The 26,437-nt window shown below is 35.2% G+C and overlaps 1 protein-coding gene across 4 annotated transcripts in view; it reads right to left on the bottom strand.

Annotated features, from left to right (window-relative positions):
* The window catches only part of LOC131672143 (uncharacterized), a 984,265-nt gene that overhangs the window by 851,522 nt on the left and 106,306 nt on the right, over nucleotides 1–26,437 (bottom strand). For all 4 annotated transcript variants that reach the window (XM_058949194.1, XM_058949184.1, XM_058949166.1 and 1 more), the window contains one exon: nucleotides 11,821–12,196. In XM_058949194.1, the coding sequence (XP_058805177.1) occupies nucleotides 11,821–12,177 (357 nt within the window). In that variant the 5' untranslated portion in view covers nucleotides 12,178–12,196. The remainder of the gene's footprint in view (nucleotides 1–11,820; nucleotides 12,197–26,437) is intronic.

The raw sequence follows: 26,437 nt of genomic DNA, 5'->3' as shown, positions 1-26,437 counted from the left end.
AATTTAGAAAATATCCTGTATTATATTTTCACAAAAATATTGTTTAATTCTTCGTATAGATTTGCGATTTCCCACGGTCTAAATTAGATGCACGAGCTATCGCATACTCAATGACGAGGATTATCATCAGCTACAGAACTAAGAAAGGAGAGAGTCGATTCTTGCAACGTTTTTAAAGACGATCAAAAGCCATCGTCTCGAATACCGAATATACATACTGGTTGAGACTGATTATAGCATCCATTCAGCATGGAATACTGAAGAACCTTCTTGATACACACATTTACTCAGTTGAATGTTTTGCATAAGTTAGCTTTTGAAATTCTCTCTTACTCCCTCTCTTTTTCGCGCACGCGTGTGTTTCAATGTGCATTCAAACTTGAAATTAAAGTCTCTCGGCCGTGGCATGCATGTTTTTTTGATTTTTGCTGGAATATACGTATTGAGTTGATAATTGCGAGCAGCTCTATTTGATTCAACTAACTTTGCATGAAATTAACCTGTAACCGTGACATTGCGCGCGACTTAGTCAAAACTTTACTCTTGCAGCCGAAGATCAGTATTACCCTAACAAGACTGAGGCGACGATTAGCTCATAAGAATAATTCTTTAACGAACTGAATATTAATTAATTATTAATTTTCCCTGTTAGAGATTCCGTGATGTTCATTATTGTAATACATAATGCAGAGTAATACGTTCGCTTAATAATATCAGTTCGCTCGAGTAAAAATATATATTTTATTATTATATTACAATTAAATATACAGACGGACATTTCAAAATGGGTTAAACCTAAAAAAGAGAGAGTAATAGTAGTAGTATTTATTTCTCATGTATAGCCTTCACGGCCTTGCATAAATTTTTCCTTTTACAATATCTCTTACATTCTAAAATGCATAAAAAAAACTACTTTGGCGCAACCGCTTCGCTACAATATAATCCGCTTATAATTCGCTTCAACAATATAACTTTATATATTTAACTTGTACATGTATACTTCCCATCTCTCTCATTTGCTCTTTACCCTACTACCTCTACTTTTATTCAGGATGCTCACTATCTCTCCTCGATTTGGCCAACTTCTCGAAAATAAATACATAGTTACAAATTGCTCTAGTAGAACTCCCTTTTAATATTTCAATCAATTTATTATTGTTTTCCCTTCCCCCACCAGTAATTTCCTGCTCCTCAAGCTCTCTTACCCATTTACCCCCTATTTCCTTTTTTGCCCTCCTACATCCTAGCATATGTTCCAAGATCTCTTCGTTCCTTCCTCGGAATCTGCACTCACTTTCTTTATACCCTTTCGCCCGTTCTCTGCCTATGTTCCGACATCTTATTATCGCCCATTGCTCTTTTATCCATTCCGGATCGTTCCTGTTCATCCAATAAGCCTCTTTCCCCACCGTCTCTTTCAGTTTTTTTTATAAAGTTCGCTATATGTTGACCCTTTTATTTTGCCCCACAGATTTTGTAATTCTTGTTCTGCTTTTCTTTACATCCCCCTCCTTATTTTGCCATTTATTTTTTCTACTTCTTTTTTGTCTTTTGTCCCATATCATTTTTAAAATGTTCCCATTCCCTACCCCTTCCAATAGCACTAGTACCTTCTTTCCCCATTTCGTCGGATTCTTATTTAGTATGCTCCTCACTTACTCCCTCAAACAAATTATTTCATTTTCAATTCTTCAGTTGTTACTTTTATTTTCATTACCAAATTATTCCATTTATCCTGCAGTGATTTGCCCCTCAGTTCTTCTATCTCCCATTTTTTCCCCATCAAAACCTCATATACCTCTGCCTTTTCTTTCCTCCACTTAAATCTTTCTCTAGCCTCCCCTTCCCCTTCCTCCTCCTTTTTTTTCACTTTTCCCCAACTCGAAAATTACTGGTAGGTGGTCAGATTCTATCCGTGTTACTATTTCTATCCCCGTCACTATCTTTGTCAGCCCAATTCCTCATTCTATTACCAAATCGAGGACCGATGAGCCCGCATCCCTAATAAAAGTAATTCTCCCCCTTTCGTCTCCGTTGCTACATCTGTTTTTTATTTCCGCGTTACAGTATTTCAGACTTTCTATCAGTTTTATTCCCTTCCGCGTTGTTATTTTGTCCTCCGAATTCCTCTTTCTGCCCTTACTTATCTAATCGCTTCCCACCCTTTCATTGAAATCCCCTGCTATAATAAATTTCTTCCCTTCAACTAAACTCACCTCTATTACCCCTTTCAGTTTGCTGAACATTCTGCTCGTTTTCGCGTTGTTATAAATTGTTATAACATCAATCTTTTCTTTCTCCATCCAAATATTCCTTATTACTATTCCATATTCCCATTCTTCTATCTTCGCGTTTTTACCTATCTCTCTCTTAATCTCTACCATAACCATCCCCCCACTAGTTCTCCCTCTCGTTTTCACTTTGACCGCCGCCTTCATTTCTCACCTATATTTTTTGTTCAATTTTTTAATTAAATTTAGTTCTTTGATTTTATCTAACCACGTCTCCTGTAATAAAATAATGTCAAATTTGTTTAAAAAATCTTTGCATTTTAATATATTTTTACTCCTCGCTACATTCCATGATACGCATTTATAACCTACCCTTCGTTGTTCGCCGAACTCTCCGTTCGTCATTGCTTCTCTCATTGTCCCCTCCGTCGTTTTATCCTCTTCCTAGATCTCCAAGCTGTCACTTTCCTCTTCCTCGCTTGCTGCTTCTTCACTCGTTCTAAAACCTGTCGTAGAACTGTTCCGTGATTGTCCGCCGTGGTATCCCTCTCCGTTCCCGCTGCTCCTCTTCTTATTTTCTGCCCTGAAAAAACATTTTCTCTTTTGCCTCTACGAGACGCTTTTTCTTTCGTTCCATAAGCTCACTTTTCCGTTGATTCTTATTTTTAGGTAGCCCACCTGCACTTGTTTTTGTTTTTTCCTTTCTTGATCTGCTACTATCTCAATCCATTTTTGCACTTCTAATTCTCTGCATGTTCTATCTTCCTCTACACTTTTTCCTATTTTTTCAAAAATCTCCGCCAGTTCTATAAACATCATTTTTTCTCCAAAATTTTCAAATGTCAAAAGTAGTCTTCCTCTCAACGGCCGGATCTTTCTTATTCCGAACTGCTTTCTTGTATTTTATATTATTATTCCTTCTGCTTCTTCCTTCCATCTTTTTCCCGATGTCCTCACTCCTCTGATAAACACATTATTTTTCCTATCTCTCCTCTCTTTCATCTCAAACTCGTATTACGATATTTTCATTACTGCCGGCTTATTCACTTCCAACTCTCTCTCTCTCTCCCTCCACGCCGTTCTTGTCCGTGTTTACTTGTTACTCTTCGTCTGCTCGTTGTGCCGCATCCTCTTCTTGCCTTTCGCTGCTCTTGTCTTCTGCGTTCTCGTTTGCCTGCTCTCCTTCCTCCCTCCTAAACTTGCCACATCTAACCATTTTTCCTATTTCCTCCTCCAACCTCTCTTTTTGTTCTCTCTCCTTTTCTCCTATTTGTTTTATCAATTCTGACATTTTTCTATCCAACTTCTGCACTGTCATTCTTATCGTTTCTTTCGCCATTTCTACTGCTTGCGCACCAATTCTTCTTTGCTCTTCCATTCCCCCCCATTCTATCCTGTACTTTCTTCAATTTCTCTCTTACTCTGCTTCTCTCATCCTCGCTTGTGTACGTGCTTTTGTCTGTGTTTACATCGGTCATTCGGTCTTCTATTATCCTTGCTTCATTTTCTTCCTTATCGGCCTCACCTTCTTTACCATTCAGCTCCTGTGCGTCTTTTACCTCCTGCTCTTTCCGTATTTCCTCACCTTTGTCTTTCGCCGAATTCTCTTCTCGCTTTCCCTCAACATCTTTCTCCTTCCCTAACTCATCTTGTTCGTTTTCCTCTGCTACCTCGTCATCGTTGTCCTCTATTTCCTCTGCCTGCACAATTATTTCACTGTGATTTTTTTCGTACGCTACCGTATGACCTTTCATCTGGCTTCCTCGGTGGTGTATGCACTAATTTGACACTTTTTGCAAAACCTATTTCTTTAGTATCTTTCTCCCTTTGCATGAACTTTCTTATATCATTTTCACCACTGTTTTCCTTCTCATTTCCTACTTTCTTTGGTCTGCCTCGGCCCCGCTTTGTCCACTTTTGCTCTCCATTACTCGTCTTCTCTTTCCTGCTCGCTGCTGCTATAACAACACTTTTGCTGATCTTTGTACTTTCACTCATGTTCTTCTTACGCGCCCTTATCTTTCACTTCTTTATCACTCCTTCGCAACCTACCCTCTCACTCGTCCTGCTAGTCCGCTTTTCGATTGTTTATTCTCTCCTTTATCTCAATATCACCACCTAAATTGCTATCTTACACCACACACGTCTTTCCCGTCCGAGCTCTCGACCGGAAGTTCAATATTTTTGTATTAAAACGATCATATTCAGATTTTTCTCCATGAGTAGTATCAAATTAAAAAAAAAAAATGAATCAATTATCTTCTTTGGGAGAAAAATAATGTTAAAGTTGCGCCATGCGTTTTGAAGACACTTACAATAGCGAATTTTTGAGCGATCCAAATAAGCGGCGGCCGAGTTCCCCCACCACTCCGCGGCACTAAAAGATTGAAAAAATCATTGATTCGGTTTACGTTTGATCGCAAATTTAATGTATATAAAATTGAAGCAAAGTCTAGATATTTCACAGTTGGGCAATTCTTGGCTATTTGAAACAATTTAAAACTTCAAATCACAAATTTTTTGTTCAAAGTTCGTAGTCTTATTACCTATACAGAGGTCAACATCTGTGCAGAGTTTTAGATCAAAATATCGATAAGGAGCCGACTTATCAACTGTTGAAAAAATATTGGACTTTTTTTTATTAATTCGATTTCTCGGAGACTAATAAAGATATGGACATGATTCTTTTTTTAAAAGACGCGGAAAGAGTTTCACTTTTAAAATGTAAATAATAAAATACTAAATCATTTATTTATGCCATTGTTATAAACAATTTTTTCAAAAAATCGACGATATCTCAAAAAATGATATTTTTTTTTAATTTTTGTACCATAGTGTTCCTTGTCATTTTTTACATAAGAAACCGTTGAGAAAATCGAGCGCCCGCTATTAGGATTAAGATAGCACTAAAATGAAACGAACCGTGCCCTAGCCGCTCGGCCGTCTGCTACTCGTGCGGTTCCAACGTTGCTTGCTGCAATTGCCTTCTTTAAAGAATAAATAATTTCATATTCTAACAGTCTATATGTATTTATTTAAATAATATATAAATGTATTAATTAAGTAAGTAATGTAAATGAACTATTTTTTTATACAATCTGATATAATATTGAAATTAAACATTTGCTCTCTGCGTTTGCGTGGGCTTGAGACCGACGCATATTTAGGATGCGGCCACATTAAAAATGTTTTTTTATCGGACCTACACCATAATACTCTTAATAAGTTATTTACAAGTAATTTTACAAAAAAAAACCCTTTAAATTATGCGTCTTATTTGAAATTCAGAAGAGTATGAAGTTTTTTTTACCCTAATTTCCGTTGTATTGTCATCACTAACTGGAATGAATGCATGCAGTGATTGTGTTCCTTCTATAGTAAGAGCATCTTTTAATTGACTATACATGCTACTTTCAAAAATTTCATATTCTTCTTAACTACAGTAAATAAACGTTATTTTAGGCATAGCTTGCTTCGCCCATTTGTAAAATTCTGCAGAATTACTTATGATTATACCGAGCAAGCTTTCTCGTCGAGCTAATCTTTTTATACCTCCACCAATTCCATCACACGGACTTTTACCATAACAACTTGAAAAAAAAATGCCACTCTGCTCTAATAGAATAAATGCTGTAATGTCGAACTAAGATTAGAAAATTCATTCTATTTTTATATTGGCTTCCGGCACCATCACTAACATAAATAATTTTTTTCACAGTATTTTGAAATGTATTTTTGACGAATTCAATTAATTTTTTTTTATATTTAGCATAAATTCTTTTTCGTAAGAAATTCAAAGACTTTTAAAGACTTCTAGAAGCTATTACAAATTGGTGTTTATATTTTCTACCATATATTTTTGCATATACGTAATTCTCACGCCCGATCTAACACACAGAGCAAATGTTTCATTCAATGTTGTTTCAGATTGTATAAAATAATAGTTCATTTATATTACTTATATTACTTTACTTATATTACTTTATATTACGTTATATTAAGTAAATAAGTCATTAAATTTAATTTAAATTTAATTACTTATTTAATTAATTAATTTATATATTATTTAAATAAATACATATAAACTGTTAGAATATGAAATTATTTATTCTTTAAAGAAGGCAATTGCAGCAAGCAACGTTGGAACCGCACGAGTAGCAAACGGTCGAGCGGCTAGCGCGCAGTTCGTTTCATTTTAGTGCTATCTTAATCCTAATAGCGGGCACTCGATTTTCTCAACGGTTTCTTATGTAAAAAATGACAAGAAACACGATGGTGCAAAAATTAAAAAAAAAATATCGTTTTTCGAGATATCGATTTTTTGAAAAAATTGTTTATAACAATGGCATAAATAAATGATTTGGTATTTTATTATTTACATTTTAAAAGTGAAACTCTTTCCGCGTCTTTTAAAAAAAGAATCATGTCCATATCTTTATTAGTCTCCGAGAAATCGAATTAATAAAAAAAAGTCCAATATTCTTTCAACAGTTGATAAGTCGGCCCCTTATCAATATTTTGATCTAAAACTCTGCATAGATGTTGACCTCTGCATAGGTAACAAGTCTACCAACTTTGAACAAAATTGGTGATTTGAAGTTTTAAGCTGTTTGAAATAGCCAAGAATTGTCCAGTTAAAAGAATCTTGGCTTTCCGCTTCGGATCGCTTGAAAAATTTTTCGTTATCTACAGGGTGGCCCATTTTAAGTGATCCACTTAGATATCTAGATTGGAGTGAGTTTTATCGAAAAAAGTTTCAGACAAAAGTTACTCAACTTTGAGGGGGCCATGTTTCTATGACCTTGAATTTGACCTTGGAGGTCATGTTCAAGGTCATTTCAAGGTCAACTTTGTTTTTTTAAATAGGAACCCCCATTTTTGACCCCGGATTCGGAAAGAGCGGGAAATTTTACGTCCAAAACGGTATTTTTAAATTTTTTTTCATGGCCTTGAGAAGGTCGATTTAAGGTCAAATGCTTGAAAAACTGCATAAAAGCGTTTTTTTAATTTTTAAGATATCGAAAAATGACCTCTACAAAATTTGTTCAGAACAGAGTGGGCCACCCAATGCACCAAAAACCTTTGACCTTTAACCTCATTTTGAAGGTCATTTCAAGGTCGAAGTGTTTTTTGTAATGGAAATCCCTCTTTTTAACCCCGGATACGCACATAGCGCGAAATCCGACGTTTGGATAAGGTATTGTGTTGAGTTTCGCGCTATGTGCGTATCCGGGGTTAAAAAGAGGGATTTCCATTACAAAAAACACTTCGACCTTGAAATGACCTTCAAAATGAGGTTAAAGATCAAAGGTTTTTGGTGCATTGGGTGGCCCACTCTATTCTGAACAAATTTTGTAGAGGTCATTTTTCGATATCTTAAAAATTAAAAAACCGCTTTTAGGCAGTTTTTCAAGCATTTGACCTTAAATCGACCTTCTCTAGGCCATGAAAAAAAATTTTAAAATACGGTTTTGGACGTAAAATTTCCCGCTCTTTCCGAATCCGGGGTCAAAAATGGGGGTTCCTATTTAAAAAAACAAAGTTGACCTTGAAATGACCTTGAAAATGACCTCCAAGGTCAAATTCAAAGTCATAGAAACATGGCCCCCTCAAAGTTGAGTAACTTTTGTCTGAAACTTTTTTCGATAAAACTCACTCCAATCTAGATATCTGAGTGGATCACTTAAAATGGGCCACCCTGTATATTAATCTTTTAACAACAAGTCGAAAATTTTAACAACTTTTGACTTTTTTATCAATTAACGAATTTTCATATGGTTTTTTTTAGATTGAAGTTCTTCTGACCATCTACCAATATACATTGTTAAACTCTAGAAAAGTCTCATAATACGCGGTTAATTTGATTTTGTAACTAAGCAATATTTTAGAAAAAATTCCCTGAGTCGTAAATTAAATTTTCTTTTTGTTTAAATCGCAGATTTCCATTATAAAATCTAACAAATACCGATGAAAAAATCGGCGTCACTTTGCACAACAATTCGGACTGTGGATAAAACGAAACAGTTAATTTGTTGTTAACCGTCTGTATAGATTGCAATGAACATTTGAGCTTGCGGCTTCAAAGCTCATAATCTTTACGTAATAAGAACTACATTGAGGTACATGGAAAATCTCTATGATCCAATATTTAACGGTAATGATTAACTAAACAATTGGCCTTTTTGTGTTAATAACTTTTTATGTAATTAACATGTATTAACGTGCGACACATGCTTTTGTAGGTCTTGCTGAGACGAACAAAAAAACCATTAGGCCAATTCCATCTCAGATCATGCAGAGCTCCCCACGCACCTGTCACCAAGCTACTCCAAAGTATTATTTTATTGTTTTAGGTCAAAAATAAGAGGACCCGTATTTTTTCTTTTTTCTCTCAGATGCATAGTTCCGTCAATAATGCAATCGGAAAATGCACTGCTGAAAAGGGAAAATTGAGAAAATTTTTCCAATTAAATTTGGTTTCCTCAATATATTTTTTATTTTTCGATACAATTAAATAATTTTTATGTCATCTATAGTAGAAACGAAGTTCTTCAAGTCTAATTTATCAAAAATATGAATGTATGCATTTTTCGAATGCATGTTTTCGAAAAAGTGCATCTTGGAGAAAAAATTGTGTATCTCAAAAAGGCCATAATTTTTTGCGCTCAAATTTTTTTTATATATTCTTAGTACCAATACCTTCAAATCCATTCGATCAAAATTTGCTGTTTTTTCGTTATATCGCTTAAAAAAATAAAAAAAAAAAGTTTTACATTTTCAAGTCAAACGCGATAAATACATAGGTACAGCGAATGGAAATCAAAGCTGAGAAAGAAAGGGTGACGTTAAATTATCAACATTTGCTGATGCATATAGATTTTGCTGAGAGCTGGTCTGTAATTTTGAAAAATCCAGTTCAAGGGAATCATTGGGTGAATAAACAGATTTCAATTTTCACTGCTGTTTGCTACATAGGCGGAATTACAAAGAGTTATACTGTAATTAGTGAAGACTTAAAACATGATTATTCTCATGCATTGGCAGCAATACAAATAATTCTTGAACATATAACTAGATACACACAAGAAACGTATGGAAATTCGATTGATTCTATAACTTTAGTATCTGATGCCGCTGCAAGTCATTTCAAAAATAGATTCCAGTTAAATGAATTTTTAAATGCAAGTATGAGTAAAAAATGGATATTCTCTGCTACTGGTCATGGAAAGGGTGCTGTAGATGGTATAGGTGGTTTGGTAAAGCATTATGCAACAGTGCATAATTTACGCAGTACTGAATCTGATGCTATTCAAACTGCTAAAAGTTTTGTTGAAAATGTATCAAAATACACAACTTCTATAGAGCTGATTTTGATGGAAACTGCAGAGATAAACAATTTTCGTAGTAGTCAAATGGAGCAAAGACACAAATGCCAGAAATATCAGGGTATTCAACGTTGCCACATGTGGAAATCTGTTGTCTCGGAAGGGAGGAGCGAATGTTTTATAGCTCGAACGGCTGCGCATCCATGGATTGAAGTGAAAAAAGATGAAAAAAAAAAGAAAAGTACTCATAAGAAGAAAAACGAAAATGTAAACAAGGGCAAGAAAGTGAAAGTTGTATCTAAAAAAGTGAAGAAAGTTGTAAAAGTAATCAACTCAAACAGAAAAAAATGATCGTGTAATTTTACATTTCTTGCAGACATGATTGAATAAAAGTGAGCTTTTTCTTTGAGTTACATGTTATTGTAGTTCAGTTATTAACCTACATAGTCGCTAACATGAATTCCTGAATGTATTTATCGCGTTTGACTTGAAAATGTAAAACTTTTTTTTTTTATTTTTTTAAGCGATATAACGAAAAAACAGCAAATTTTGATCGAATGGATTTGAAGGTATTGGTACTAAGAATATATAAAAAAAATTTGAGCGCAAAAAATTATGGCCTTTTTGAGATACACAATTTTTTCTCCAAGATGCACTTTTTCGAAAACATGCATTCGAAAAATGCATACATTCATATTTTTGATAAATTAGACTTGAAGAACTTCGTTTCTACTATAGATGACATAAAAATTATTTAATTGTATCGAAAAATAAAAAAAATATTGAGGAAACCAAATTTAATTGGAAAAATTTTCTCAATTTTCCCTTTTCAGCAGTGCATTTTCCGATTGCATTATTGACGGAACTATGCATCTGAGAGAAAAAAGAAAAAATACGGGTCCTCTTATTTTTGACCTAGAACAATAAAAAAATACTTTGGAGTAGCTTGGTGACAGGTGTGTGGGGAGCTCTGCATGATCTGAGATGGAATTGGCCATTAGACATTTTTCGATTCAACTGCTAGTAATAAAAAATTATTACACGAAAACATGAAAATAGATGAAATTTTTTTTCAAAGAGCTGGTTAACAATTTTCTGCACCGATTTCAGACTTTGGATGAAGATATGTTATTACTCTCATTTTCAACTATCCACGGTAAAAATTTCGTGCTGTTCCGAATAAAGTACCCGACATTTGCTCTATTGCCTGGACTATATTAAACAAACGATATCGACAACAAACACAATCATCATGAACACATCACAGATTAATTTAGAAGCTGGAACTACAAATACAGTTACATTCGTTAGATTGGGATTAGGCTATAATTTTTAAATCTTATATTGCAATGACACAACTACATTACACGAGTACTTGTGAATCAAATAGCAAGAACCAATAATTAAATCGATGAAAAGAAAATGGTTGCTTCAGCTGATTCTTTATGCGGTAATGCAAAAGATGTATTGAGTAGTCCATGCGCATAGTACTTTGGCGAGCCTTTTGGCCACGGTGTTATTCCTCTACTTTGATACCCTATTTTTATGTAATTAGATTGTGTTGTTTATGGTCCGCTGCCTCGCACACGGACAAGCACGCGACAACTTTTTTTATGTGTAATGGACAAACGATTTTGTATGTAATTTGTGGTCTACATGTTGCGAAATAAAGTATAATATTTTGTAAAAGGGAAGTCCTACATTTATATTACCCATTTTCTCTCTCCTCATAGCAGCTGTACCTTTTAAATGGCATGAAGCCCGCTGCCGTTGACAGAGAAGGAGCGAAGGTATCTCCCGATGTCCCTGTAAAATACTTAGTTCATTTTTGCTTTGGTTCGCGGAAACATACACGTTTCCGATTAATAGGGGCGAATATATAACAATATTTATGTAAATGCATCATAATTCTAAGACGAGACTGATAAGCCTGTAAACATGTATACTTTAGTACAAAAAACTATTTAACATCCTTTTCTAAAACTAAATTTTCAAGAATTGAATTTCTGCAGCCATGATTGTAATACGATCACAGAAGATACGTAGATAATAGGGAATTACGAGATTACTCCTACCATTTTTACAGTAGATTTTTCCTTAGTATAGAGACTATTTTTAGAAACGATGTTAGGAGCTGTAGTGTATTTCGAAAAATTACAGGTTGCTTATACGAGCATAAGAAATGTAAATAAAATGTACATATTATTTTTTATGTTCGAGAACCTCACGCTATTTGATGTGATTATTTAGTGAAATAATATTACCTGACAATCTTTGTTTTCCGATGATTTCTGTTCACATTTTGAATCTGAGAAATTAGGGGAGCAATCTGGTAAAACGTTATTTTCATTTTTTATGCTTAAAATTCTATAAATGTTAGCACAATTTTCATGCTCACTAAGTTCTGCCGGATTGAATTTTCTTTTTTTCGGCAACTTTTTAGCACATACAATCGGATCAGAAGCATTTTTTGGAGCAATGGGAGTTGTTAAAATGTTTTCCATTCCAGTGCAGATATATCTCTTTTCAAGCTCATGATAATGTTTCATATCTTTCTTCAATGCACACTGATCCGTAACTGAACAATTACTTGTATCAACTTTTACATCGCCATCCAGCATGTTTTATATAATTACTGAGCTATAAAAATGTTAAATTTTAATAGATAAATATATTTATAAAATAATCAATATTTATAGTATTAGGACGAGCACTCTTTGTTTGTATACAATTTATGTACGATACAAAGTTCGTCTTTTATTTAAAAAGTTTTATACACCCGGAACCAAACCGCTTTGCTAATATAAAATATATAGTACTAGAATTACAATATATACAAACAGGTAATGGTAATATACATAAGTATTATATGGGCGATATTTATATAAATTTCTATATTGAAATAACAATGTAGGACGTAATTCATAGTTGCAGAAAAAAGGACATCATAATATGTAACCAAAAATATAAATTAATGAAAAATATAGGTACAACAGATGCTGCACAAAAATTAACTAATAATATTACTTATATCACTGAATAACAAAATTGTAGGTATATAATAACTCATGGGTGTGAATATAATATATTTATGTATTTCGAGTCAGAAAATACAAAAATAAACTCAATTATTGTTTTAGACAGTACAGTAACACTATACTTTGCTTTTTATTGTTAGTCTTTACAAGTTAAAAAACTTGGAAATCATTAATGACTTGAATTTCTGCAAGTTAAAATATATCCAAATCATTTTACGCTTTTTTGTGGTCAAACACTGAAAGCAGTCGAAACTATAGCTATCTGTTATATAATGATAGGGTGATAACAGTATTATTTCATTGAAATTAGGTTAATTGTAAAATTAAACAGTATGACGAAGGAGATATTTATATAATTCTCCAAGTTTCAACTATTTACATGGCTAACCGCCGCCTCAATGTTGCGCATTATTACCGCTGACATTGATTGCCGGCTGAAAGCGCGAAAATTATGATTATGCTATACACAGTGTTACAATTAGAGCATTAAGTAACATTAATTATCATGATTAGATATTTTCTTGAAAGGTCGTTTAAATATCGATAACGGCCAGAGACTTTTGCGTCGTAATCACTCGAACACTAGTGAAATGGAGAAACCTCATCCGGAAACTTAACCCTTAGCCGACACACTTCTGGCGCCAATCATAGCTGACACACTGGGACGTTTTGGACCCCAGCCACGTAAACGTCTATTCTAACAAGGGAACCACCCCAACCCGACCTCACCGATTTGAATGATTTTGGGATATGTTGTAGTACTTGAAAAAAAATTAGATACGTGTTTTTTTTATCGGCTCATAAGGGCTTTTAAAGGATGAAATCCACCCTGAAAATCAAACCCTAAAATCGGTTTTTTTAATATTTCTCAGCATCAAATGAATATTTTTCAGTAAACTCAACGTTAAAAAATTTCTTATAAAAAGGCGCTTATAAGGACATAACATTTATACCGAAGGGCTGCAACCCCCTTTTTAATAGGGGTAAATACAATATTTTTGTACTGTTTTACGATATGTAATATAGTAAATCATCTCGAGAGATTTAAAAATTGCACTGATAATGAAAAAATACCAAAATTAAATTGACGTGTTTCCGGATTGAAAAAAATTATATTTAAGGGATGTTTCATCCCCTAGAAACCACCCCCGTCAAACTATGAGCAGGATAATTCACCTAACTCTGGGTCTCTCATAAACCACCCTTACCGAACCACATGCAGGCTAACCCACCTAATCCTGGGAAAAGCAACTTTAGTCGTTTGTTATTTCTTGAAATAATTGAATTTTACACCATAAGCGAGTTATCCCAGCTGAATCACATACCTTTTATTCACCAACCCCTAACCTATCTAACCCCCCCACCCTTATAAACTACCCTTGTCGAACCACATGCGGGCTAACCTTATATAAATAGCGAAAAATAAATGTATTTCTTGAATAATATTCATGTTGCATAACAATATGTCCCAAGTATTACAAATTTTATGTAATAATTATTATTTTCTTTTCATTATAAATACAAAAAAGATAAAAATAATTAATAACGGCTTATAAATATAAAATTTGAGACTAAAATAAATTATAAATAATTATTAACTATTTTGTTTTTTCGAAATTAATAATAAGTTATAGTATCAGTTTTTAAAAAATATTATTTGCATTGTATTACATATAGCTGTGTATAAAAGAGTAATAATAATAGTTATTATTTTTTAAACGTAAAGTAAATTCATAATAAAGAAAATGAGTTTAATGATATTGATATGATTGGTGAAGAGATTTTCATGAAGATTATAAAGATACTGATGCTAAAATGATCGAAGATGAAGTTCAACATCACTTTTCTGATCCTGATTTTGCAGCAACAAATCAGTGCACAAATGATGATCAAGAAATCACATTTGATTATAAACAAAGAGCCGTACAATTTTGGAGGAGCGGAAAAAACAAAAACTTAAAACTGGATACTGTACAATATAGATTCAAAAAAGTTTCATCTATAAGTCAACTTAAACGTTGGGCGAAAACAATTAATAAAAATGGAACTTACCGAGAAAAAATTGCGCAAATTTGCCAATAGACGTTTAATAATTTAAAAGCCGCTATTGCAGCTGGTACGATAGTGCATGATCGAGATATACGGAAATGGGCATTGCAAGCTCAAAAAATTGTTGGCCATGAAGATATAAGATTTAAGGCTTCTCAAAATTGGTTACTAACATTTAAAAAAGCTCATAGAATAGTATCTAGAAAAATAAATAAATTTATCACCAAAAAAACATTAGAAAGTAAAGGAGAACTACAAACTAATGCTGATGCTTTTGTAACTGATGCTAAATGATGTATACCAGAAATCGGCACTGCAAACTTTTATAATTCAGATCAGAGTGGTTTCCAATTAGTAATGCACTCGGGAAGTACATTAACAATTGAAGGAGAAAAGCAGGTACAATGTCTGGTTCAGTCGGTTTGATCGACAACGCACAGTTATACAATTCAGCTAACTATATTAGCAACCGGGAAACGTTTATCACTACTTTTTATAGTATTAAAAGAAAAAAGTGGTCAATTCGGTCCCATAGTGGAATCTTCATTATTTAGATCAGAAAATGTGCATGTGGAAGCATATAAATCTGGAAAATTAACGACAAGTATATTTTTGTTTATTATAATGCAATGACATAAAAAAATTTTGATATTTTTTTATTTTAGATCATTTTAAAATGTGGTTGAAAGAAGTTTTTTACCCAAATGTTGGGCCTCACTCTGTACTTTTACTAGACTCTTGGAATGGACATTGCGATAAAACTGTAAGGGAAACGATGCCGACAAACAAAATTGTTAATATAAAAAAAATTACCACAGGAACGACAGGAAACATTCAACCACTCGATGTTTATGGATTTCGTATCTGAAAAAACTTCGTTCGACGTTTATCAGATCAAGTAATTTTGATGGACTATGAAATAAATTTAAATTTATGAAATAACATCATAAAAATGCAGTTTCTTGTCTATAACCAGCTTTCTACACCAAGATATACAAATATTTTTAAATACGCTTGGTATAAAAGCGGCTACATTGCTGAAAAACCAGCTAAAACAGATAACTGTTGATTTTAGTTTTGGAAATTCTTGCAATATACATTGCGAAGTAGAAGCATGTAAAAATGTTGCTATAATACGGTGTGGTTGGTGTAAAAGATCATTATGTTTCAAACACTTTTTCGATGATTATCATTTCTGTAAGGAATTCGTGGAATGATACATTTTAATTTACCAATATATAAAAAAAAGAAAAGGATGAAAATTATTATGAAAAATCAAAATATATGTAGTATCGCGTACGATGGCTCTTCCGTAAATATATTTATGTATCTACATATGAATATAAATATATATGTATAGATCTATAAATGATAATTAGACCTCGTGTTATTCTCGTGTTTATTTTTAAAAGATATTTCTAGCCATTTTGGTACTATTAAAATAAAATGTATTAAACATATTTTTATTTGTTATAAATTATGTTAGAGCTACAGATATGTTTTATCAAAAAAAATGGGATAACCCACGTACGGTGTAAAAATCAATTATTTTAAGAAAAAACAACTGATAAACTCAATTTTCCCGAAATTAGGTCTATTAGCCTACATTTGGTTGGGTAAGGGTGGTTTATGGGAGTTTGGTGGGTTAGAGGCAGGTTGGTTAGTTGAGATAGCTCGCTCAGGCGTAGGATTAAATTATTTCAGGAAATAACAAACAACTTAACTCGTGTTTCCCAGGGTTAGGAGGTTTAGCCTGCTTGTGTTTCAATAAGGGTGGTTTATAAGGGTGGGGGTTAGATAGGTTAGGAGTAGGTGGATAAGAGGTATGTTATACAGCTGGGATAACTCACTTATGGTGTAAAATTCAATTATTTCAAGAAATAACAAACGACTAAAGTTGCTTTTCACAGGATTAGGTGGGTTAGCCTGCATGTGGGTCGGTAAGAGTGGTTTATGGGGCTTTGGTGGGTTAGAGGCAGGTTGGTTAGTTGAGGTAGCTCGCTCATGCATAGGATTAAATTATTTCAAGAAATAACAAACGACTAAACTTGTTTATCCCAGGGTTAGGAGGTTTAGCCTGCTTGTGTTTCAATAAGGGTGGTTCATAAGGGTGGGGGTTAGATAGGTTAGGAGTAGGTGGATAAGAGGTATGTTATACAGCTGGGATAACTCACTTATGGTGTAAAATTCAATTATTTCAAGAAATAACAAACGACTAAAGTTGCTTTTCACAGGATTAGGTGGGTTAGCCTGCATGTGGGTCGGTAAGAGTGGTTTATGGGGCTTTGGTGGGTTAGAGGCAGGTTGGTTAGTTGAGATAGCTCGCTCAGGCGTAGGATTAAATTATTTCAGGAAATAACAAACAACTTAACTCGTGTTTCCCAGGGTTAGGAGGTTTAGCCTGCTTGTGTTTCAATAAGGGTGGTTTATAAGGGTGGGGGTTAGATAGGTTAGGAGTAGGTGGATAAGAGGTATGTTATACAGCTGGGATAACTCACTTATGGTGTAAAATTCAATTATTTCAAGAAATAACAAACGACTAAAGTTGCTTTTCACAGGATTAGGTGGGTTAGCCTGCATGTGGGTCGGTAAGAGTGGTTTATGGGGCTTTGGTGGGTTAGAGGCAGGTTGGTTAGTTGAGGTAGCTCGCTCATGCATAGGATTAAATTATTTCAAGAAATAACAAACGACTAAACTTGTTTATCCCAGGGTTAGGAGGTTTAGCCTGCTTGTGTTTCAATAAGGGTGGTTCATAAGGGTGGGGGTTAGATAGGTTAGGAGTAGGTGGATAAGAGGTATGTTATACAGCTGGGATAACTCACTTATGGTGTAAAATTCAATTATTTCAAGAAATAACAAACAACTAAAGTTGCTTTTCACAGGATTAGGTGGGTTAGCCTGCATGTGGTTCGGTAAGAGTGGTTTATGGGGGTTTGGTGGGTTAGAGGCAGGTTGGTTAGTTGAGGTAGCTCACTCATGCATAGGATTAAATTATTTCAAGAAATAACAAACGACTAAACTTGTTCATCCCAGGGTTAGGTGGATTAACGTGCTGATAATTTGACGGGGTGGTTTCTAGGGGGTGAAGCATCCCTTAAATATTTTTTTTTTTTAAATCCGGAAACACGTCAATTTGATTTTCGTATTTTCTCATGATCAGTGCAATTTTTAAATCACTCGAGCTGATTTACTATATAACATGTCGTAAAACAGTACAAAAATTAATGTATTTACCCCTATTAAAAAGGGGTTTGCAACCCTTCGGTATAAATGTTATGTCCTTAAAAGCGCCTTTTTATAAGAAATTTTTTAAAGTTGAGTTTACTGAAAAATATTCATTTGATGCTGAGAAATATGGTGGATTCCCAAAGAAGTAAATTCTACGGGAAAAAATATATCGAAAAATATGTCTTGAATATATTTTTAACTATTTTTTAATCCCTCATACCGAGTTCAAACTACTAAAAAACGGAAAAAGCCGAAATTCATGCTAAATTTGATTCGAAACCGATTGAAATTTGATTTTGTGACTTCAAAACAATTAGTAAGCATTATAAATGATATATTGATAAATTTTAAGGTTGCTGATCATATATTTAACGTCAGATTTTTTAAAAGATCACTCCCAGGAGACATTAACTGGTGACATATTGGATAAATTTAATGATTTTCTTGAAAATCTTTGTTTTAATTCCATTTTAACGGTTTTTCATGATGAGATATATATAAAAATAAGATTAACTTGGAATGTAAAGGGTAAATTAGGCTTAAAATTGATCATCAGTCACGCTAGTGAGACCGGCTGCGGTAATTTTAGTTATTTTTAAGATATTGTAGTATTAAATTGATTTTCGCTTACGCACATGTTTTTTATCGAATGTTCGGTGTGAAGGGTTTCTAGCACGTTTTTGTCCCTTTGTCCAAGTTGTCACTCTTTTTATAATCCAGCACTAATCTGTCAACATATTTATACCCCACCTTTCTTGAAATCTACGTTAAAATTCTTTTAAGTCTTGGTGAAACCTTTCACCTTGCTCTTCACTAAAGTCACTATTATTTTCAGGAAATTGATCAATATGAAAATGAAGAGAATGAAGTTTTAAGTTTATTAGGCAGCCTAATTTCTGGTAATTGCGTACCATTCTTTTGACATTTATATGATCTCCGTCTTTTGTGTTGCCCAAAAATTTTGTTGACACCTCTTAAAGCTTGACCATGTTGCTTTCTCGGATATATTCATAGTTGTGTCAAAGTTTGCATCTCTAAATAATGTACGGACTTCAGGACCATCAAAGATGCCTTTTTTTAATTTAGCATCTGATTTCTTATAAAACACTGTTTCTAAGTATTTAAAACATTGACCATTTTTCTCCAATGCCTTGACTAATTGTTTCATCAATCCAAGCTTTATATGCAGAAGAGGTATTAAAATTTTGAGTGGATTTCTTCTTCAAGAATATTCTTAAAGTATGCTTTTTAAGAGATTCTTTAAGAATATTATGTTTTCCAGGTTTAAATGACTCTCTTGATGGCCAATTCTGTTTTTTATAGTGATTTGTACTATCTTTACTATCGAACATACTCAAATAACATGGGTATTTTATGATTCCAGATTGTTGTCCTAATATCAGGGATAACATTTTCAAGTCTTCACATATTTTCCAATTATGTTGTTTGTACTTTATTTTTCTCAAAACTGATTCAAGATTCGAATACACTTCTTTGAGCGTAGTTAAATGTGCTAATGGTCTAGGAGAATACTTGTTTGTAACGTGAAGAGATACTGCTTTAAGGCTGCGCTGTGATGAATCAATAAATAGTTGCCAATCCTCAGGTTTGTACACCTCTGGCTTTAATTCATCGATGAATCCTTTTACGTCAGTGTAGTAGTTCTGCATCTTCATTAAAAGACTTACGAAACTGTTCCTCTCGGTTACGGTATGCACTTACTTTATTACCCTTTCTCACCATATTTATCCTCTTTAAGTCTGAAGCTAGTAACTCCGATTGTACTTTGGTTGAACCAACCTTTCTAATTAAATCGTTCACATTTTTCTGATCATATTTTTCAACAGTTCGCTTTATACCGATAGGAAAATACTCTTCATCATTGTTTAGAGAAAGATTTTTTCACTTTCATCGCTACATTATAATAGATATATATATATATATATATGTTCATGTCATCTTACGAATACTGTTCTGGAGTGTCAATTAAGTGATAATGGTGTGACGGGCGAATCGATCGTTGAGTTCGATCACCCTGTTCGCCTCTCTCTCTCTCTTCCGCGTGCCTTCCCCTGAGCCGCTGCCACATCGGTCTTGGTTGATTAAAACCGAGTTTCGACGCACGATGTGGCTTTGTTGCAGGTTTGATTCCTGATCAGCGGAGATGCCTGGCGTTGGAAGGATAGGGCAAGAGCGGAGAGCAGAGGAGGAGAGAGAGAAGTAGTGTCGCCGGCATGAGTCGCACATGTGTGCGTAGCCGGCGGCGCTCGGCCGTTTTTGAGTACCTATAGGGAGGGGCGAGTAAGACGTCGCGGAAGGCGCGAGATCGCAGTCAGTGTGGCTTTGACCAACAATTAATTTGGAGAGTTGAGCCTCGCGACCGAGAAGTGTGTGCGATAAGCGAAAGTATATCTAGTGAACGGAATAGAAAAGGAGGACAGGACCATCTGCATCCATCCAGAATCCCGCCTTTCGAGGACGACATCGTTGGCCCAGAAGACGCGGACTTCTGCAGCAGCGCTCCCTCCCAAGGTCAGGTACCCTTTTTGTTTCTCAGTGCGCGCCTCGATTTCTCTCTCTCCGAGCATTATATAGGCCGGACGCGGACGAGCGGTTGCATGCGTGAACTCGCATCGCCCTCGCGGAATTCGCGGGACAAGTTGTAAGGTGATGTTCTGTCTCCTGTGCGTTAATTCGCACGGAACGAACTTAGCCCGGACTCGGCCGACGCACACGTCGAACGCTGTATGTACGTTATTGTTGTAATAAAGTGTAAAATAGCTGAACTGATGAGTTTATTCTGTTTAACCTGTCTCTCTCGTAATTAGTTAAATTGCGATTATCGATATTACTGGACGACATAGCCCTCGTTAATTTTCCGCGACGAAGCGAGTGCGCCTTCCGAGCCTTTCCCCTTAAATAATTTGTGACGCAACGTTGTTCGGGCTTAAATTATTAACGTACGTGTTACAATGGAAAAAATGTTGTTCCACATACAAATTTTGCTGCGATACATAATGAAGACAAAGTCGACAACGAAGCTTCCAATGAAAATTCGTCCAATAAATTACCACCAGATAGTTCTGTTTTTATAATCTTGTAATAGCGTCGACCTCCTTGACCGGCAAATGTTTCCCGCTATGACCTAGTTATTTAAGGAGGAGGTGAGGGAGGCGGTATATCGCTCCCATCAAGGCAGAAGAGGAAAGGCGATCACAATAACTACTCTCACCTTTAACCAACGAATTATATTTATTATTATAAAATCGCTACCTCAAGCGATGATGAACAGAACAATTTATGAAACCTTAACCTAATACACAATAACTTCTTATCAACTAAATGAGATAGCCGGCACGTGAGCGCCTTGCCATCTCATACCGATTTTCTACACGATAATAAAAGGAAACTTAACCACTAATTCAGCTGTGCCGGCCGACGAGAGCCTGGCACAGCGCACAAGTCGCGAATAGCCAAAAAGGGTTAAACCGATTAAGAAAGAAAAACCATAGGAGAGAAGATAACCTGTATGAATGGCAAAGTTCGCTGGGCTGGCACGTTGATCTTTTGTTCTGCCGGCTGGTGACTCCCTCAGATAGGGCGTGACTGATGGAAAAAGGCCGCTCTTGAAAATACTGTGGCAGTGCGTTAAGCTGGTATACTCTCATTCGCGAGGTCACTTCCTCAATGCTCGCGAGAGACGACGCAATAGTACGTGAGAGACTACTTTTCACGCCCTCCCCACCATTCACTTGCCTAATCGCCGGCACGCGGCACCGCTAAGCGTGAACTGTGCCGCGCATCTAGTCGCACTGTAGCTGCACTCTCTCTCTCTCTCTCTCACTTTCGGTGACTGACGGGAGCGCAAGTTGTTGCGCGCTTCTGCCCACTAGTACTGCTGCTGCTCTCTCTTTCTTTCTTGTAGAAGAGAGAAACCGATGCTGAAACAAAAGGCTGGCATTAGGCACGAAAATATACGTGCACCAGATGCCTGTCATGAGCCCTTGCCAATGTCGGAGAGAGAGAAGGGACGCACGGTGTAGGCCATGACCAGCCTACACCGTTACAATCTCTTTTACACCACTTCAGTTCAAAAGTGCTTACAAGGTCATCTGCTCTACTGAAACACCAAACTTAGTTTTTATAGTTGCTTAATTGAATTTGAATTTGTGAAAGAAAATGATGAATCTACTCATAAATTTTACAAGTATTATTCTAAAATTCTAAATAAAGCTGATAATTATATTTTTCAATAAAAACATTTTTCATTTTAAGTGAGATTCGATCTAAAAATAACTTTGCCTGATGGAAAATTATGCAATACTTTAATAAATCAAAAAGCAACTACGTGCTGTAATATTTGTTTAATTGGGCCTAAATTTATTAATAATTTGGGATATGTTCAAAAGCTCAGATGTAAAAACCAATTTTTCAAAACCGGCTAAGCAACTCTAGATTGTTGGAGAAGATTACTAAAATACATTTTAGATATTTTTTACAATCTTAATTACAAAAAATCCAAAAAATCGTCTACAAGAATAGCTGAATAGAAAGAAATAAAAAAAAAGAATAGTACGTGTGCAACATTTGTTGAATAAAAATCTATCCTTGACTGTATGGTTAAACAAGGATATAGGACAACCAATATAGGCAATGTTGCTTATTTTTTTTTTCTCTCAAGCTGACAAAGTAGCTAAATATATAAGATTAAATGAATTTCTAATCAAAAGGCTTTAGAATATATTACAAACCACGTCTGGTAGCAGAATGATTAATACAAAAGAATTTAAAAAGTACTATTTGCATACTGTAGAGAATTGTATTAAATTATACACTTGGTAGACCATGCCACCAAGTGTCCAAAAAATTCATGGCAGTGACATTATAAAACCACTCAACATATCTTTGGGTTGGTTGTTGAAAAAACCTCAAGAAGGTAATAACAAAATATTTCGCATGGCACAAATTGCGTATAACTGAATGTTAAGCAGAGATTTAACAATTAAAGATATAATAAGATACGAGGTCTGTCTGGAAAGTATCGGGCCTACGTTTATATCTTCGCGCCATAGTGTTCAAGCGACCTCTACCGGACAGGAACGTCAACAGTAAAGCCTCACGAATCTATTGGTTACTTACTGACACCTGCCGGACGTATAGTTCATGCGCAACGTGTCTTTGTTTACAGTGCCTTTTTCGCATTCGTCGCATTTTGATATTGTCAAAAATGACTAAAAAACAAGATCAATGAATTTGCATCAAATTTTGCTTTCAACTCGGAAAAACGAGTTCGGCAACTATTGAAATGATGCAAAAGGCCTTCGGAAGCGAGTGTATGAGTAAAACACGAATAAAAGAGTGGTATAAACGGTTCAAGGATAGTCGCACTTCTGTCGATAGTGATTATCGTTCCGGCCGACCTTCGACGACAAAAACCGCAGATAATATTGAGCTGGTGAGACTTGCAATCGAACAAGATCGTCGTATGACTGTGCCAGAACTAGAAGAAGACCTTGGGATACCATAAACTATCATTTCAGAAATTTTAACCGAAAATTTAGGAATAAAACGCGTGTGTGCGAAATTCATCCCAAAATTGCTCACAGCAGAGCAGAACATTCGCTTAGAAATCGCTCTGGACAATCTGGAAATGGTCAATAATGATGATAATGTGCTTAGAAAAGTTATTACAGGTGATGAATCATGGGTTTATGGTTATGATCCTGAAACAAAACAACAATCTTCACAGTGGAAGCATTCTGAATCGCCAAGACCAAAAAAATCACGTCAAAGTCGGAGCAATGTTAAGTCAATGTAGATTGTTTTTTTCGATTGTGAAAGTGTTGTACATCACGAATATGCACCAACAGCTCAGAAAATCAATAAAGAATACTACGTTCAAATTTTGAAACGTTTGCGTGATGCAGTAAGAAAAAAACGGCCGCACTTTTGGGAAAGTGGTGACTGACTTCACCATCACGATCATGCGCCAGCGCATTTATCCGATCTTGTGCAGCAGTTTTTGAGCAAACACAATATCGCATTTCTTCGACAACCTCCATACAGTCCCGACATAGCTCCTTATGACTTTTGGCTGTTTCCAAAACTAAAAAAACCACTCAAAGGACACCGATTCGATGACAAAACAACGGTTGAATACAATGCGACGAGTGTACTTAAGGCTATCCCTAAAAGTGAGTTCCAGGACTGTTTTGAAAAGTGGAAACATCGATGGAACCGTGTTATTCAATCAAGTGGGGATTGTTTTGAAGGATGCCACCCACCAGATGATAAAGAATAACGCTAGCACGAAAATATAAAGGTAGGCCCGATACTTTCCGGACAGACCTCGTACATAGTCTAGTCACCAGAGGGGTAACCGTGGCCTTTTTAATTTAGATGAGAACACTAAGATTTTTTAAATGTATTATGACCCGCTGAACACGAATATCGATAGTGTTTTACGATTTGACAGTCGAGTAATTTGTTATAAACATTTTAAATCTTTAAAGCGTTTTATCTTTTGAACAAAAAGAGATGGAAAGATGTCACCAGGTAAATTATGTTTCTTAATCCATAGCAAACAAATTCATTTTTATTTTTCTCGCTAAAGTTATTAGAACCAGAGGTATTGTTAATTAATTGCAAAAAGACGGCGCAACGAGGTGCCCGGACAAATTCATCTATAACTCAGCTTCTAATGAATATTTTTCATTGGATATGGTCTTATTTTAAAGATAAAAGTGTATCCTACATTTACGAGGTGTGTTCAAAAAGTAACGAGAATTTTTAAATTTCGCGGGTTTGGAGAGTCCGCTTGTATAAAATTTTTTTTATTATGTTGGTACACATGCCCCTGAAGTACGATAAAATTTTCAGCAATATTCATTGCTTACTTTTTAAGTGGCAGCCGCTAACGTTAGACGTGTTTTTCGAGCTCGGCGATTTTCGTTTGTGAAAAAAAATGGATCAAAGAATTTGTATTAAATTTTGCGTAAAAAATGAAATAAAGTGTAGTAAAGTTTGTCAAATGTTAACAAAGGCATATAGTGAGTCTGCTATGAGTAAAGCAAGGATTTATGAGTGGTATAAGCGTTTCCAAGATGGCCACGAAAACGTTGAAAATGACGAACGACCCGGACGCCCAAGCACATCAACAACCGATGAAAACGTGAAAAAAGTGAAAGAAATGGTTATGAACGATCGCCAAATCACAATCAGAGATGTCGCTGATGATGTTGGCATATCAGTTGGCTCATGCCATCAAATTTTTTCGAATGTTTTGGGTATGAAACGTGTGGCAGCAAAATTCGTTCCAAAATTGTTGAATTTCGAACAAAAACAGCGGCGAATGGAAGTTGCTCAGGTGTCGCTAAATGAAGTCAATAACGATGCAGAACTACTAAAACATGTTATAACAGGTGACGAAACATGGGTTTACGGATATGATGTCGAAACTAAGGCTCAATCGTCCCAGTGGAGGCATTCTGGATCGCCAAGACCGAAAAAGGCTCGACAAGTGCGGTCGAATGTGAAGGTTATGCTCACTGTGTTCTTCGATTTTAATGGCATAGTGCATTATGAATTCTTGCCACAAGGTCAAACAATCAATAAGCAGTACTACCTACAAGTTCAACGTCGTTTGCGTGAAGCAATCCGAAAAAAACGCCCAGATTTGTGGCAAAACAATTCATGGCTTTTGCACCACGATAATGCGCCTGCTCACACTTCATTGCTTGTTCGTGAATTTTTGGCCAAAAACGAAAATGTAACGATGCCTCAGCCTCCATATTCGCCAGATATGGCTCCATGTGACTTTTTTCTATTTCCAAAAATAAAGAGAACATTAAAAGGCCGTCGTTTTACAAGCATAGATGACATTAAAAGCGAATCGCTGAAAGAGCTAAAAGCTATTACAAAGATCGAGTTTCAAAAGTGTTTCGAGGATTGGAAAAAGCGTTGGCATAAGTGTATTGTATCCGGAGGGGACTACTTTGAAGGCGATAACATTAATGTAGATGAATAATTAAATATTTTTTTCATAAAACGAAAATTCTCGTTATTTTTTTAACACACCTCGTATGTGATAAAAAAACATTTTTATTGATTTAGAAACAAGCAGAAAGCCAAAAATATCGATATTTTTGCTGTTTTTTGGTAGTTTATTTGTTTATAAGAATACAAATAAATGTTCCGGATCTCAAAATTACTTAAAAATTACACATGGTGGTAGAGTTTTACTTCTAGATTAATACTCATTTTGATTTTTGAAAAAATATTGAATACAATTAAAGTTATCGACGACGTTTTAACGATCGCTCGCGCTGCGGCGATATGTTGGTGCGCGGCATCCGCCGAGCAGCCGCCATCGTCATCGATGGCAATGAAACACATCTCTCGGAGATTATACGAATACCCATTTTAAATTTTCATACACTAATTATGACAGTGAATTGTCAACAAGTTAGTAACTTCTTTAATTATCAGCCCATTGTTTTTTGAAGTGTTCTATAAAAGGTCTAATAATAGGATCCACGTCATAATCGTAATATTTACAAATGTGATA

Source organism: Phymastichus coffea, unplaced genomic scaffold, assembly GCF_024137745.1.
Source record: "Phymastichus coffea isolate CEN01 unplaced genomic scaffold, Cenicafe_Pcof_1.1 PCOF00011, whole genome shotgun sequence".
Classification (NCBI taxonomy): Eukaryota; Metazoa; Arthropoda; class Insecta; order Hymenoptera; family Eulophidae; genus Phymastichus; species Phymastichus coffea.
The sequence above is the reverse complement of the archived record's forward strand: the minus strand, read 5'-3'. Positions and strand labels throughout refer to the sequence as shown.